Source organism: Marmota marmota, unplaced genomic scaffold (assembly GCF_001458135.2).
Source record: "Marmota marmota marmota unplaced genomic scaffold, marMar, whole genome shotgun sequence".
In the NCBI taxonomy this organism is placed as follows: domain Eukaryota; kingdom Metazoa; phylum Chordata; class Mammalia; order Rodentia; family Sciuridae; genus Marmota; species Marmota marmota.
In genome coordinates, this window is record NW_026000153.1 from 23,228,782 (window position 1) to 23,243,689 (window position 14,908).

A 14,908-nucleotide genomic window follows, 5' to 3' on the forward strand; every position below is an offset into this window, starting at 1 on the left:
ATTTTCAGGTTTTTTTTTTTTTTTTTTTGTGGGGGAATGATGCTAATTAGTTTCCTGGTCTCCACAAGCCAGCAGGCAGTTCCCCTTGAGGAGAAAAGCTCAGTATGCACTGAGGGCCTATGTACATATTAATGTGCCCAATTACATTTGGTAATGTGAGCAGGAGGCATGTGCATCTGGATTTGCACGTAAAACAAATTTGGATTTATAAGCAAAAGCAAAAGGCAGGCAAGAGCTGAGGAACCTCCACACTCACATGGATTTGGCAACTCCTTGCTTCAGTTAGATTAATGGATTAATTGAGAAGAGTTTAAAAGTCCAGACATATTAGTACTGAGATGGCTTAATTAAGCAAGTCAACCTTTAATATTTAATTTATCTTTAATTTCTTTTTATCTAACTCTGAAATGCCTCTTATATTTTGCCTCTCCTTTCTGTCCTTGAAGCTATCACCCTAGTTCAGGACTCATTGCCCTTGCTCTAGACCAGTTTTTACCTTTACAACTCCTTCCCATATCTCTAGGTCCCACCCATTGTCCACAGTCTACCCTCCATGTGGACATGTAGTCACAATTTTTAAATATTGACTGTGTGGATCCAACTCTCCCCTGTCTTGATAAACTTCCCTAACTCCAAAATGCCTACAGAATAAAGGTTTGTGTGCTTGGTGGCTCCTAGTCTATCCTTACTTCCCCTGGTGTTTGTTCATTCATGCTTCTCTTTCTGTTCTAGTCACACTGATGGGGGGAGCAATGTGCCTGGTATCACCACATAGGATGACCAAAGAAAATAAATTCAAATTTCAGAAAAACTACAAATAATTTTGGGGACATACTTATAGTTAGATGTTATTTGATGTTTGTCTGAAATTCAAACTCAATCTGGCATCCTGTATTTAATAAATCTAGCAATCCTTCCCTATTCCTCTCTGCTTCTTCTTTTTCTTCTTTTTTTTTTTTTGTTGTTGTTTGGTACCAGGGATCAAACTCAGGGGCACTCAACCACTGATCCACATCGCAGCTTATTTTATATTTTATTTGGAGACAGGGTCTCACTGAGTTGCTTAGTGCCTTGCTTTTGCTGAGACTGGCTTTGAACTCGAGATCCTCCTGCCTCAGCTTCCCAAGCTACTGGGATTACAGGTGTGCACCACCACACTGCCTGTCTGCCTCTTCTTTCTCAAGTCTTGTCCTCCGCTCAAAGAGCCTGGTTCCATGGAAGCAGGCTAGTGTTGATGGAAATTCTGCAATTGTAATACTTATCACCTTGATTTCCTCTCAATAACATTGTTTGGTCATCTTCACTAGAATGAAAGTCATAAGAAGGTGAGTTCTGTGCCTGATTCTTTAGCTTGACCCTTATACCACCAGAGAATGATTAATTGATTCTGTATAGTAGATGACATCTCTCTGGAACAGAAAGAAGCAAACTGGAGAACAGCAAGACAAGGCGTCAGATGTTCCAAATTCAGGTGATCTCCTGAGATTTATTGCCATGATACTGCAGCCTTAGGAGCTCTGTTCATTCTTGGGCTGGAACTGTGGGTCCTGGGAGAAAAACGAGCTCCTCTTTTTCTGCCATCATTCAGAGTACTCATTATCTATTGTCAGCAAACATCCCCACCATGAGTAGGGCTGGAGGGTGGTGTGATTTCCCAGAACTCAAATGAGTAAATGAGGTCATCATCAATTAAAAAACAGCATTTTTGTTCCATTAAAGGAGTGTCATGACTCCTGAAATTATTGTAGTTGTGCTTGTGTATGTATACTTATGTTCATGTGTGTACATATGAATGTGCATTTGTGTGCCCACATGTATGGTGATAATCTCTTTCAGTAATGGCCCAAAGATTGAGAAACATAAAATGTCTTTGCATAACTTCCACTTAAAGTAGAGCAGAGCTGAGGTCTTGTTTTTGTGGCACAACAAACGTGAAGATATTCGATTGCTTCCTTTGGAAAGGCAAATTGCACCTAGTTGCCCCTCTAGAATCTGCATAGAGGTACAAAGCAAAGCAGTTGCCAGAGGTACTGTTCTAAAAACTGTTGATTCTAAAAACTTGCATTGTAATATTTCAGATGGATCTATGCTTATTATGAAATGTTTTAAAAGTACTTGCATTTATGAATAAGCGGAGAGAAAAAATTCAATTATCTCCAATCTCACTGAACAGAGCTAATAATATCTTTTCTATTCTTTTTTCAGATACTTTTCTGCACATAGCTGGGTTCATATTGTATATATGTTTCTCTCTTTTTAAAAAGATAGTATCATTAGAAGCATTTATCCACATCTTTAAAAATATTGTTAATGGCTGTTCAATATGTCATCAAATGAAAGAAATAATTTTGTGCACCTTCCTCTTTGCAAGTTTAAATAATTTCTGCCTTTTTCCCATTATAAATGAAACTACAAACTATAAATGTTTGCACTCAGATGTAGGTACCCATTTTTTTAATCATTTTGTCTTCTAGATTCAGAGGATTTTGATTGCTAACTCAATTCCAAAGTGTTTGAGTCTTATTATGGATTTGCTACTGTGAAGGTGATGCCCACCCACACTGTCCATGACAGTGACTTGCACACTCACCTAGGTTACCCCTTAGCAGGAAAGGGGCTGCTTCATGAACAAGTGGGAGGGCCAAGACAGCAGCCAACATTTGCACAAAAATTTTCCTGATGTACTTGTTTGCTTATTTATTATCTCCTTTTACTTCCACATGTGAATTGTTCACATGTGTGTGAACAAGGGCTTACACTGCAATTGGCAGTTAAAAAAAAAACTGGAGTCCTAGGACTAGGGTGAGACAGTTTGCTTGTTTTAGGCAAGGGCAACTTGTTTGAAGGAACATGTCAATATCTGCTTGCCTTGCACCTGTGTGCTCAGATAGGCATGAAAAGGGAGACCAGCCAGTGTGTGGCTTCTAAGAGCATCAACTATGTGTCCTTGGACAAGCCTTGCTGTCTCTTCCTTTCTGATAGGAAGACAGAAGTGGTAATGTTATATCTGTGGTTGCAGAACCATGTAAATTAATCCAGATAAAGACTCTGGACAGCACTTAAAGCAGAGAGAGCCAGAGGAATGCTATATGATGTGAACTACTTACCCAGATGGACTCATCCTCTTTCTACCTAGGGATGATGCTTAGTTTGTTAGGTTCTTTGAGAACCCAGCCTGCAATAGTTTGCTCAGTCAACTGTAACAAAATACCACAGACTGGGTGCCTTAAATAACAACCATTTATCATCTCATAGTTCTGGAGACTGGAAGACAAATGTGTTAGCAGGGTTGATTTCTCTCTCCTTGGCTTGTAAATGGCTGTCTTCTTCCTGTGTCCTCAATCTCCAATTTCCTCTTCTCATAAAGCACCAGTCTCCTTGGATTAGGACTCACCTTTTGCCTTCATTACTTCTTTAAAGATCATCTTTCCAAATGCAGTCACATTCTGAACTCCTGAGGGTTAGCGCTTCAATGGTGGATTTTGGGGGACACAAGTCAGCCCACAGCTAATGGTCAATACTAGACCCAATAACAACACTACACACTCCCTTCCTTTTCCAAAGATGATAGGTCCATCATTTCCCTTGGAGTATATGACCACCTTTTTGAATAATCTGATTAGACTATGTAAACACTTGCATATTTCTCTTTTGCTTGGTGGTCAAAGTGCAAAACTAGTCTTCACATAAACCTTTTGTATTCCAATCACTTGTAGAATTTAGGCCTTTAGGTTAGTTGCACTCATCACACTTAAGCTAGAGTAGATGCATTAAAGAAAATTGAAAAGTGTTAATAATTAAATCCCCTTTCATTTCAACTTCTAATGAGGGCAAAGTGGCTGTTAAATGGACTGAAATGAATTTGAAGAATACGTTTGAAGAATGTTGATACATTTCATATGGAAATGTTAGCATTATGAATTATTCCTCTTTGTGGGAGTTTTAATTGATTTATTCTTTCAGTTACTTACTTTATGCTCCTCCTCTTATCCAGTAATCCATGCAAACATCAAAGATCGGCATGAGATGAGCAATAAGGAAATAAAGTGGCAATGTGGGGGCAGGGATGAGACTTTACTCTGGGGAAGAATCAACAATTATTCAAAAAAAGGTTTATTGAGCACTTCTCAAAGTCTCCTAGTGGGACTGGATGTGAGTGGGTCCTAGCAGATGGCCCTGACTTGGACCTTAGGAGATTTAGGGCTTCCTTCAAAGCTAATACACTGATTCAGGATATCACTGGTTTATGCGTGGGATGCATATTGAAAATATGCAAACATATTCTATTATGGAGTCTTCATTTACATAGAAAATAATTATGTTCATGTTAATTCAATTTTTAGGAACTTTTGGTTCAAGGAAACCATGGTATTTCCCCTTCACTGCATCATATTGGAAGAGTATATGTGGCTTGGTGGAGAAACAGCGACGCTCTCTAAGTTCTAGTTTGTTCTTCTTCAATGGGAACTTTGACAATCCAGGTATGGAAGGAGTAGCAACATTAGATGCATTTGTATTCTGGTCAATTTTGATTTTTGAAATTCACTTTTGGGTGAGCCTTTAGAACTTAGAACTGATTCTTAGAAACTCACTTTCAGACTGTCTTGGGTTCAGAAACAGCTGCAGGACTAAAGTGCAAGACACTGTCTCCTGGTCATATCTTGTCCGCATGAGGCCAGGAACCCCAGAATATTCACATTACTTATTATTCCGAGCACTCAGCTGCCGGCTGATGATTGGCTCACAGCGGCCCCAGCAACATCTAGCTGATTGGCTCCTCTGCGCCCCTCTCTGTATTCTATGTTTCATTTGTATTTGTGCATCTCTAATAATTTGGTAAAACTGAAGCATCTGTCCAAAAATGAAGGACATTGAAAAAAAAAATAAAAGCAAAGCAAAGCAGTTGCCAGATGTGGTACACTTAAACATGTCAAAGTGATTTCACACATTCCAGCTTGTTCCATGTTTCTGTGAGAGAATATCAATGCCACTTACCAATGGATAATCCTGTCGCGACCCCTCGCCGGCAAGGGAAAACACGACACAGGATTCTTCTTTCAGCAGTTTATTCAGGCCTTGAGTCATGTATCATCTTCTAGCGCCCGCTCTCGACACGCCCAAGCACAGCTTAATAAAGCCCCCCGCATCCCAATCCCAAGCCGCCACGTGGATCTCTCTCATAGGGTGGTAAGGGATTGCGCGCCAACTCTCCATAAAAGGAGTTGTTTATCACAGGCCACAGTGGAAGCCGGCGCCATCTTCTAATGGCGGCCACGGTCTATAAGAATGGCTTACCACATAATCCTCTTAGGGTAAACTGCTCTAAGGAGATGAGGGAAGGACTGTTCTCATATCGCTGTATTCTAGTCACAGCCCATTCCTGTGGCCAGACACATGGATACTTCTACAAAAGGACCACTCAGATGGGTGCACCACCCATGGAGTTGCAAGTTCCCATCATGCTGGGTTTCTGTTCTCACAACCAAAAGGCTCAGAGGTCACTCCAGGTAAACTGGGCTGACTGGGCTGCACATAAAACCACACAAGAGACACAAATACCTTTTTCAATGGGGTTGCTATGACGGCTCCTCTGACCTTAAAGGTCTGCAGGAAGAGAGAGAGAGAGAGAGAGAGAGAGAGAGAGAACACGCGCTGACCCCTTTTATTGAGGAGAAGCTATTCAAATGAGGCAAGGGGCAGGTTTCAGGGGGCTGAGTCTATCTTCATGATGTCCACTTCAGCAGGTTGACTGACATCTGGATAGGCCACACACAAGGGCACAGTAAGAGAAGGGGACACACACAAGGCACTTCCATGGAAGATTCTATCCTAAACAGGGCAAGGGGTAATATTACAAAGGAACAGGTGAGCGTAGCTAAATCCATGGGGCTGTAGCAAGATACACCCATGCATGAGGCACCGTCCCTCAAACCCAAGAAGGGTGAGGAGAGCTCTGCCACATTTCTGTGACTGAGTGCCTCAGCACCCAGCCAGGGAGTGTGACTCAGTCACATGCAAGGTTGGTCTCCCACACCATCATGGTGTTTGTATGCTATGAGTTAATATTGGGAGTAATTTTTTTTTTCTGATTAAACTAGTAAAACATGAATCTTTTAGAAAAATTGGAATAGATTAACCAATACCTATCAACTCTCATCAAGCAGAATATTTCTTATGGACCTTTTGGTGTGTAACTCACCTGCCTTGTTCTTTTCTCTACATCAAGAAATACATGCGTGTGTCTTTATTTTTGTATTGTCTACAAATTATTTCTCATAAGGGTTCAAAACTGTCATCTGTGATTTCACTTAATTTCTGCCATTAAGTAACTTTCTTTTTGCTTTGAATAAGGATTTTTGAACTGCTTTGCATGTCACAGAATTAGAATTCAATTCTAAAGAAAACAATGCAACAATAAGTGTAAATGTTTTTTGGGGGGTGCTTTTGAAATCATTTCAGAAGGAATTTGCATCTTTCTCACAGAGTCATTGCCGCAAAGTAGAGGAGAGCTTGAAGGAGATGCCCCAGGAGTCACTCTGCTGTCTGTGACTAAGGAGCATGAGGGCCACAAGGTGGCTGTCCAAGACCTCACCCTCACCTTTCACAGAGGCCAAATCACCGCACTGCTGGGGACCAACGGTGCCGGGAAAACCACCATCATGTGCGTCCCAATTTGCTTTCCTTTGTTTCCAGTTTACCCATGACACCGAAGGTCTGATTTCTTTTACTCCTTTTCTTTTCTTTGTATTTTTTTAGTCCAGTTCAGAGTTCAGTGACACAGGAGAGAGTCAGAGCCTTCTCCCCAGAGCGGCTCTATGTCACACAATTACCCAATTACATTTTAGACCTCGAGTAGCTTCTGAGGAAGGATGGGATGCATGGAGGTTTTTGTGTTTTTTTTTTTTTTAACCAAGTCAATCTGTTAATGTTTTTATCAGATCATTATAATTATACATAGTGTTTGGATTCTTTTTAACAAAATTATATGCACAAAGAATTTGATTTTGATCCCCATTTCGTCTCTTCTTTCCTTTCCTTTTCCCTCCCTTTTTTCTCCTTCCTCTACTGATCTTCCTTTCACTCCTTTATTTATTTTTGACTGGTACTTTACATATGTACACAAAGGTGAAAATATATATATTTATATATATACATATATATGTGTGTGTATATATATATATATATATATGTATGTATATAAACACGAGTCTGTCAGAATCGTTTTCATATTTCTTTCCCTTCCTTCTTCCCTCCTTCTAGTTTTCCTCCTACTTCACTGATCTTCCCGATAATCTTTGTGCTTTCTGCTCCCCAGCTTCCTTCTTTCCATTATTTTGTTCTGGCTTCCACCTGTGAGAGAAAACGTTCAACCCTTGATAGTCTACATCTGGTTTATTTCACTCAGTAAGATTTTCTCCATTTCCAGTGGATGGATTTTTTAAAAAATATTTCTTCTTGTATTTCCTACAAATAATTTATTATATTTTACTTTAGTTTTGGAAAATCCTTTGATACTTTCTTTTTTTTTCTTTTTCTAGAGGGCAAGATAATTTCGATTTTTTTCAATAGCAGAACTATATTTGCAAATGTTTAATCATTTTAATTATTTTTTTCCATATTCTGCTTCTTGTTTGCTTTTTTATTGAGATTTGGTTTTTGGCTTAGGGTCCAGGGGTCTAGATTCGATTAAAGAATTGAATTATGTGACCCTGGACAAGCAATAAATTCAAATAGTCATAGTTCTGAGCTGGCGGTAGAACAGGTGGTATGCTAAAGGTTATCCCACTGAAATTATCGGATTTCTCTTAAAAACAATCATATCCCTTTTGTCACTAAATGTATAGGACTAAAGTATGAAGATAATGCAAAGGATTTGCCTCAAGCTTATTATGAAAGACAGAAAATTTATATATACAAGGCTTCAGAATCTATATATGGGCTGGTCACTGCCTACAATCCCAGGGACTCAGGAGGCCAAGGCAGGAGGACCACAAGTTCAAAACCAGCCTCAGCAACTTATTGAGGCCCTAAACAACTTAGTGAGACCCTTTCTCAAAATAAAAAATAAAAAGGGCCATGAATGTGGCTTAGTGGTTTAGTGGCTAAGCAACCTTGGGTTCAATCCCCAGAGGGGGTGGAGGGGAAGAAATCTCATGGGAAAAAAAAATTGGAATAGAATCAAAAAACTCTCTGAGACTTCTTTTAGTGTTTGCAAATTGGGGAAGCACAAGTTATACAGATAATTCCCAAAGCTAGCATTCTACATCTTGCTTTTACTAATGTACAGTTCTGCCCAGGAAAGCTTGGTGTACTTGTTTAACAGAATGATGAGAATTAAATTTGGAGTTCCCTGAAGATTCAAGGCTTGCTGACTAGGCTGCAGCTAGTGAACCTGGGAAGTGCATGTTCAGTCCTGTGCAGTGCTTCTGTCTTTACAGCAGGGCTTAATGAGAATCCAAGAGGCCCACTAATGAGCTCAGTCTTCACCATTAAAAACAAACCTCTTGGAGACTCCTACAGAATATGTATAGTTGGTTCCCCATGTCCATGGGCTCCTCACCCTCAGATTCAATCAATAGCAGGTCAAAAATATTTGAGAGGGTGGGGGTTATGGCTCAGTGGTAGAGCGCTTGCCTAGCATGCGTGAGGCACTGGGATTAATCCCCGACAACACATAAAAATAAAAACAAATAAAGGTATGGTGTCCATCTACAACTAAAAAAATTTTTTTAAAATTGAGAAAAAAATTGCCTCTGTACTGAATAGGTACAGACTTTTTGTCATTATTTCCTAAACAATATAATATGATAACTATTTTATACACCATATTCATTGTATAAGTATTAAAGTCATCTAGAGATGATTTAAATGATATGGGAGGGTTGCATAGGTTATTTCAAAACACTACATTGTGTGTTTTTTGGGGGGAGTGGAGTAAGGGGTTAACTAGGGATTTAACCCAGAGGTGCTTAAACACTGAGCCACATCCCCAGTCCTTTTTATTTTATGTTGAGACAGGTTCTTGTTAAATTACTTTGGGCCTCACTAAGTTACTAAGGCAGGACGTCCTTCCTCCTGCCTCAGACTCCATTTTATATAAGGTATTTGAGCATCTGAGGGTTTTAATATTCATGAGGAGTTGTGGAACCAACTTCTAAGGATACTGACTTTTCCTCTATAAAAGTAAAGTTGGATTTTCATCTGCAAGAATGATCTGTGTTCACAGTGTATTACATGGGAACACAGACATTATCTTATGTCCCCATAAATTATTCTAGAATCTGTTACACATGGAATTGTGCCTGTTTTTTTTTTTTTTTTTTTTGAGATGGGATCTAGCTATGTTGCANTTTTTTTTTTTTTTTTTTGCTTAACCCATTCACGCCTGGTTGCAGTCTATCAGCAGCTTGGTCTTATGATTGATGGGTGGTATTCCATTGTATGGAGACTCCACAGTTTGGTCATGTTTTCATCTGTTGGTGACAATTAAGCCTGTTCCCAGTTTTTAGTGACTGTGAACAAAGCTGCTATGAATATTCATGTACATACCTTCATATGGCCATGTTTTAATTTCTCTTGCATAAATACTTAGGATTATATTTGATAGTCCTAATATAGGTGAATTCTTAACATTTTATAAACAGTTGAAATGAGGAAGCAGAACTAGGCAATCCTCAGCTTGGAGAAGTCAGATAAGTGAGTATTGGGTAATGGATCACTCAACTCTTGTGGATTTGATAGGGGCAAATAGCCTGGTGAAAGCAGGAGGAGGACTGGCCACAGATTGGAAATCTAGGTTGACATTTCTGTTTGCTCATGTTCAGTTACGAGGACCTAGGTAAATATGTTATTTCTTTAGCTTGATTCCTTTTGTATACAAATAAAGTTGGATTTTCATCTGAAAGTCTGATACAACTTTAGTGCTCTATGATCACAGTGCTCCATATGGGGGTATAGACATGATCATATGCTCACATTTCCAAGATTAATCAACCAATGTCCCCTGAACCTCCTTAGAACCTTTAACTGCGGATGTAGAAACTGTTGGTTCTTCACAGAATGCACGTATCATCTGGGAGTTGATTGGATCATCAATGTTCAGAGTCTCAGCATCACTTTTATCCATGCTAATTTGTTTTCTCTGGCAGATCCATGTTGACAGGGCTCTATCCTCCCACTTCTGGGGCCATCATGATCAATGGAAAGAATCTGCAGACAGACTTGTCCCGGGTCAGGATGGAGCTGGGGGTGTGTCCGCAGCAGGACGTCCTATTTGCCAATCTCACCGTCCGGGAACATCTCCTACTCTTTGCTTCCATAAAGGCACCCGGGTGGACCCAGAAGGAGCTACAGCAGCAAGTCAACAAGTTAGTAAACAGTAGTCTCTTCACTCCTCCTGTCCTTACCTAGTTCTGTAAGTGAAGAGTGTAGAAAGAGACACATTAAAAAATCAGCTATGCCTGTGTTTATGGGAGGAAGACATTTAGCAAATGGTTCTCAACCATAGAATTAAGACACCCACAAATACAGGGAATATCAGGGAAGGCTTTCCAGGGAAGGTACTGTATTTGATCTGTTATGTCTTTGAAGTGGGGAAGAGCTGAGCAAATGTGGGAAAGTGTGGATAAGCTGCTGGAGGAATTTTATGTGTCTGGAGCTAAGGGTTCCCAGGGGTATCCTAAAATAAAAATAACACAGAAGCAAGCAGGCGAACTGGTTGTAAAGAACCTTGTTAGTCACAGCAAGGAGTTAGAACTGTGTAGTGCACTTACAGGTGTTAAAGAGCAGGGGATTGTGCTTGGCTTCAGATCTAGAAGGTAGGTCTTGCTACACTATAGCAGATGCCATAGTCACGGGGGAGACCAGATGGAAGGAGCACTGATAGTACATCTGAGACCAGGCACAAGAATGTAAATCACACTGTCATAGGTCACTGCAAACTGAGGAGAATAACCTGGGTTGGATCAAAGAGGATTGTGGAACATGGACTGAAAGATGGGGTTCTTAGGCAGCTATGACAGAGATCCAGGGAAGAGAAGGTGGTGGATTGGGTTGGTGGGAGAACATAAGCTTTGCAAAAGTGAGCAGAAGAAATTTGAGGAAGGGGAAGGCTGGTGGGATCCCTTAGCACGTCTTTGGAAGGAAGTGCTAAAGGGGTGACCTATACTGAGAGTGACCACATGTGTGGTCTCAGAGCAGTGTCTCTTCCCTGGGAGGCAGAGAGGGCTGTCTCCAGTTTATAGATGAGGAAACTGAAGCTCAGGGCAACGGAGCCATGCAGTTCATACAGGCAACGTGAGTATACCAAGACTCTCAGATGCCAGGTGCATTCTGCTGCCTTTCCTTTGCGATGGTTTCTCGGCTGTAGCATGAGAGATGGGGGCCTCTGGAGAAGTGCCAGGTAAGGGAAAGGGTATTCTCCAGCACATTTCTGGTGGTGTTCCCTTGACTACAAAATGAACATTTCTTAGTAAGTTCCAGTGGTTTGGGAAATGAAGATGATTTGTTAGTGATTATAGAACAGCACTGGAAGGTGGCAAACTGCTTCTCCAGAAATACTTTGCTGCACTAGTTTTAACTTAACCACTTAACCAGTGCTTAACCACTGAGCCACATCCCTAGCCCTAGCCCTTTTTATGTTTTTAAATTTTGAAATAGAGTCTTGCTAAATTGCTTAGGGCTTTTCCTCCTGCCTCAGCCTCCTGAGCCACTGGAATTACAGGTGAGTGCCACCATGTCTGGCCCTTTTCCCCTCTTAAAATTCACCTTCTTGGCACGTGAGAAAGGCATTCTCTACTGTACGGTGGGCTCGTTCATACCTATGATGTCTTCAGAAAGTGAATATGAATAGTTATAGTGTAAATAACAATGGACTCTTGAATGTACAGGGAAAAATGTTCACTTTTTACTATGTAAGCCTGTCTTAAATTTGAGTAGATACTTAATAAGAAATGACTAGACATTGTATGTCTACATATTACAAAATAACAAATTGGTTAAGTACAACCAAATTTCTTATATTAAAAGTCACAGGTCACTTATTTTAATTTAAAATATTGTGTCTACCCTGGGCTATAGTAAACTCTACAGTGATCGTGATTGGCGGTTTAAATCATGCACCTAACAATGCTACATTGGCTTCATCTTATTTGGGTACCAGGCAACCTTAATGGTTATCAATGCACAGCATGTTACCTGGCAACAAAGCCAATTTTGCAAAAGCAATCAGAATGAGATCATGTTCTAGGACAGTAGTTCTCAATTAGAGGGAGGGAAAACTGAAAACACTGGATTTAGAACCAACATGCTCCTTATTAGTGTCCTGTAGCACCCCTTGTTTTCCATAATGTCTAGCTTAATTAAAATGTGAGCTCAAGAGAGTGGCGTCCCTCGCAGAAGCTTTAGAGTGAACATTTGTCAAGAGACATGTTGTTAATTTTTTTTTGGCCTTTATTTTTGCCTGGAGAAGATGAATAGTCAAGAGAGGAACATGTCAGGGTTTTGAATCAATGAGATGTTATATGGTTAATGTTACCCTTTAGAGTTCTGGCCTACACTATGGAACTCAGGTTGGTGGTAGTAACAAGATCAATGAGGGCGTATGTGCAGGTAGAGCAGAGGGAGAGAGGACAGTGGACTGAGCCTGGACACAATGATACAGTGATGGACAAATGAGGAGGAACAAGTCAAAAGGCAAGAGAAAGCAAGAAAGAAGGAGGAAGAAAAAAGAGTGGACTAGGCCCACTGAGGAGGAAGAAGATCAGTGCATCAGTGCTGTTGCAGGCCAAGTATGAGGAAGACTGAGAAGTGACCTTTGGGGCTAGCATGCAGACGTCTTTAGCAACCTCCAGAAAAGCCATGTCAGTACTGTGCTAGGGGTGAAAATCTTACTCAAGTCAATTAAAGAGAAAAGGGAAGGAGAAAATTGGGGAGAAAGTTGGTAACAATACATTTTCCCAGGATTTTTTCTGCAAAAGGGAGAAAATAAATGGGATGGTACCAGAATGGAAAATTGAGGTCAAGAGAAGGATGCTTCAAAGACACAACACACAGTAACATATCTGTACATTGCTGAGTGTGGTTCAGCAGAGAATGGGTAATTGGGATGCCCTAGAGGCTTGGTGGAACACTACCTATAGAGGACAGGGAAAGGGTCCTAGAAGAAGAGCTGGCAATTGGCTATCCTGAGAGCACAGTTGGTTCAGGTAAGATAGCAAGAAGCAAGGCAATTGATTCATGTCAGATAGCAGAAGGTAAAGGGAGCCTGTATTCAGCATCAACATTTTTCAGGGTTAAGGGTGCATGCAAAGAAGTTATTACATTGATGTCCATGGACTTAAAAACTTGGAAGTGAGGGGAGGAAGGACCTCAAGGGAAGAGGAACAATGAAAAATTGATTTTTGTGGAGTAAAGTTGATTGCTGAGTAGAGAGAGGGGTTTTAAATATAGATGTGATCAGAAAAGAATTCACAGAATTGAGACACTGGAGGAACTATGGTAGCTGGAAAGACAAGGTCTAGGGTCTGCCTTGGTCGTGAGTCATTGGGACTGGTGAAGGTGAATGGAGAATGCTCTATACTAGATTTAAAGTTCCCACAATGCCTGGGGCTTTACTATTACCTTTCTCATATTTTACTATACTTTCCTGTCTTATTTCTTCACATATATTTTTTAAAACTATAAATAAGATTCGATTTATTTCTCTAGCCAAGCAGATGGCAGGCACCACACATTGTAGGGGTTCACTAAATGTTTGCCGAATAAATTGTTGAACAGACGCTTGAAGTGAAACCTCTAAAACAGGGTCCCCAGTAGATAAGTGGAGTCAATATGAGAGAAAGTCCTTTCCTTCTTTTCCTGCTGCTTAGCAATATTCTCAATTAGAGAGTTTTCATGTTCTTTTGAGAAGGAATTTGAAATTTAAATTTGCAGAAAGTATTTGCTTCTTTTTGGTATGTGACTGATCAATAATTAAAACAAAATACTAGCCCCTCTATAACCTTGGATTTTTCAAGAAAAATTATCAAGTAAAAATATTTGACCAATATTTGCAAATTGTTTTCTGCTTGTATTAATCAGCTTTTCATTGCTCTAGCTAAAATATCTGACAAGAACAACTTAAAAGAGAAAATATTTATTTTGGCTTTTAATTTCAGAGGTCTCAGTACATGGTAGAGCAACTGAATGGTTCTAGGCCCAGAACAATGCAGTTGGTCAACCAATTGTGAAGCAGAACATCATGGTGGAAGGGCATGGCAATGGGAAAGGAGGAAAAATAGAGAGAGGGAACAGGGAAAGATATTACTTCCCAAGGCAATGCTACTAGTGACCTACCTTCTCCAGCCACACCCCACTCACCTTCAGTTACCACCTGTTAATCTATTCAAATCATTAATACATCAAATGATTAATCTTATTATGCCCCTACTATCCAGTCATGTCCTAAAACCTCCCACCTCTGAACCTTGCTATTTTGGGGACCATGATTTCACAAATGAACTTTCTTGGGGACATTGCAGATCCAAACCATAATATTTCTCTAATCTTTAAATTTGATCAAAGTAGCTGAACCACAACCAGAAACCAATGAAATGGAAATGGCTGGACTTTACAGCTCTTGAGGCAATGTTTTAGTCTCTCCAGACAACACTGTGTGACTTAAAGTCCTAGGAATATATCCTTTCCTGGAGAACAAGTCAAGTCTTTAGACCTCTGTTGATGTTAATGGGTATACCATGGGTACAAATTAAGTCATCAGGCTCCATACTTTGTTCTGGGAAAATAAGCATAATATCCTTGAAAAAGGACTATAGTCCATAGCAAGAGTGGGATCATTAACAGCTATGTCTGATGGGTGTCACAGTGACCCAGTGGATGCCTGTATGCTATAAGGGCACAGTCTGGCTTT

The 14,908-nt window shown here is 40.2% G+C and overlaps 1 protein-coding gene across 1 annotated transcript in view; it reads left to right on the plus strand.

The window, feature by feature from the left end:
* The window catches only part of Abca13 (ATP binding cassette subfamily A member 13), a 423,614-nt gene that overhangs the window by 192,089 nt on the left and 216,617 nt on the right, over positions 1-14,908 (plus strand). Inside the window, exons 36-38 of the mRNA XM_048786593.1 lie at positions 4,344-4,481; positions 6,484-6,661; positions 10,149-10,367. Of these exons, the coding sequence (XP_048642550.1) occupies positions 4,344-4,481; positions 6,484-6,661; positions 10,149-10,367 (535 nt within the window). The remainder of the gene's footprint in view (positions 1-4,343; positions 4,482-6,483; positions 6,662-10,148; positions 10,368-14,908) is intronic.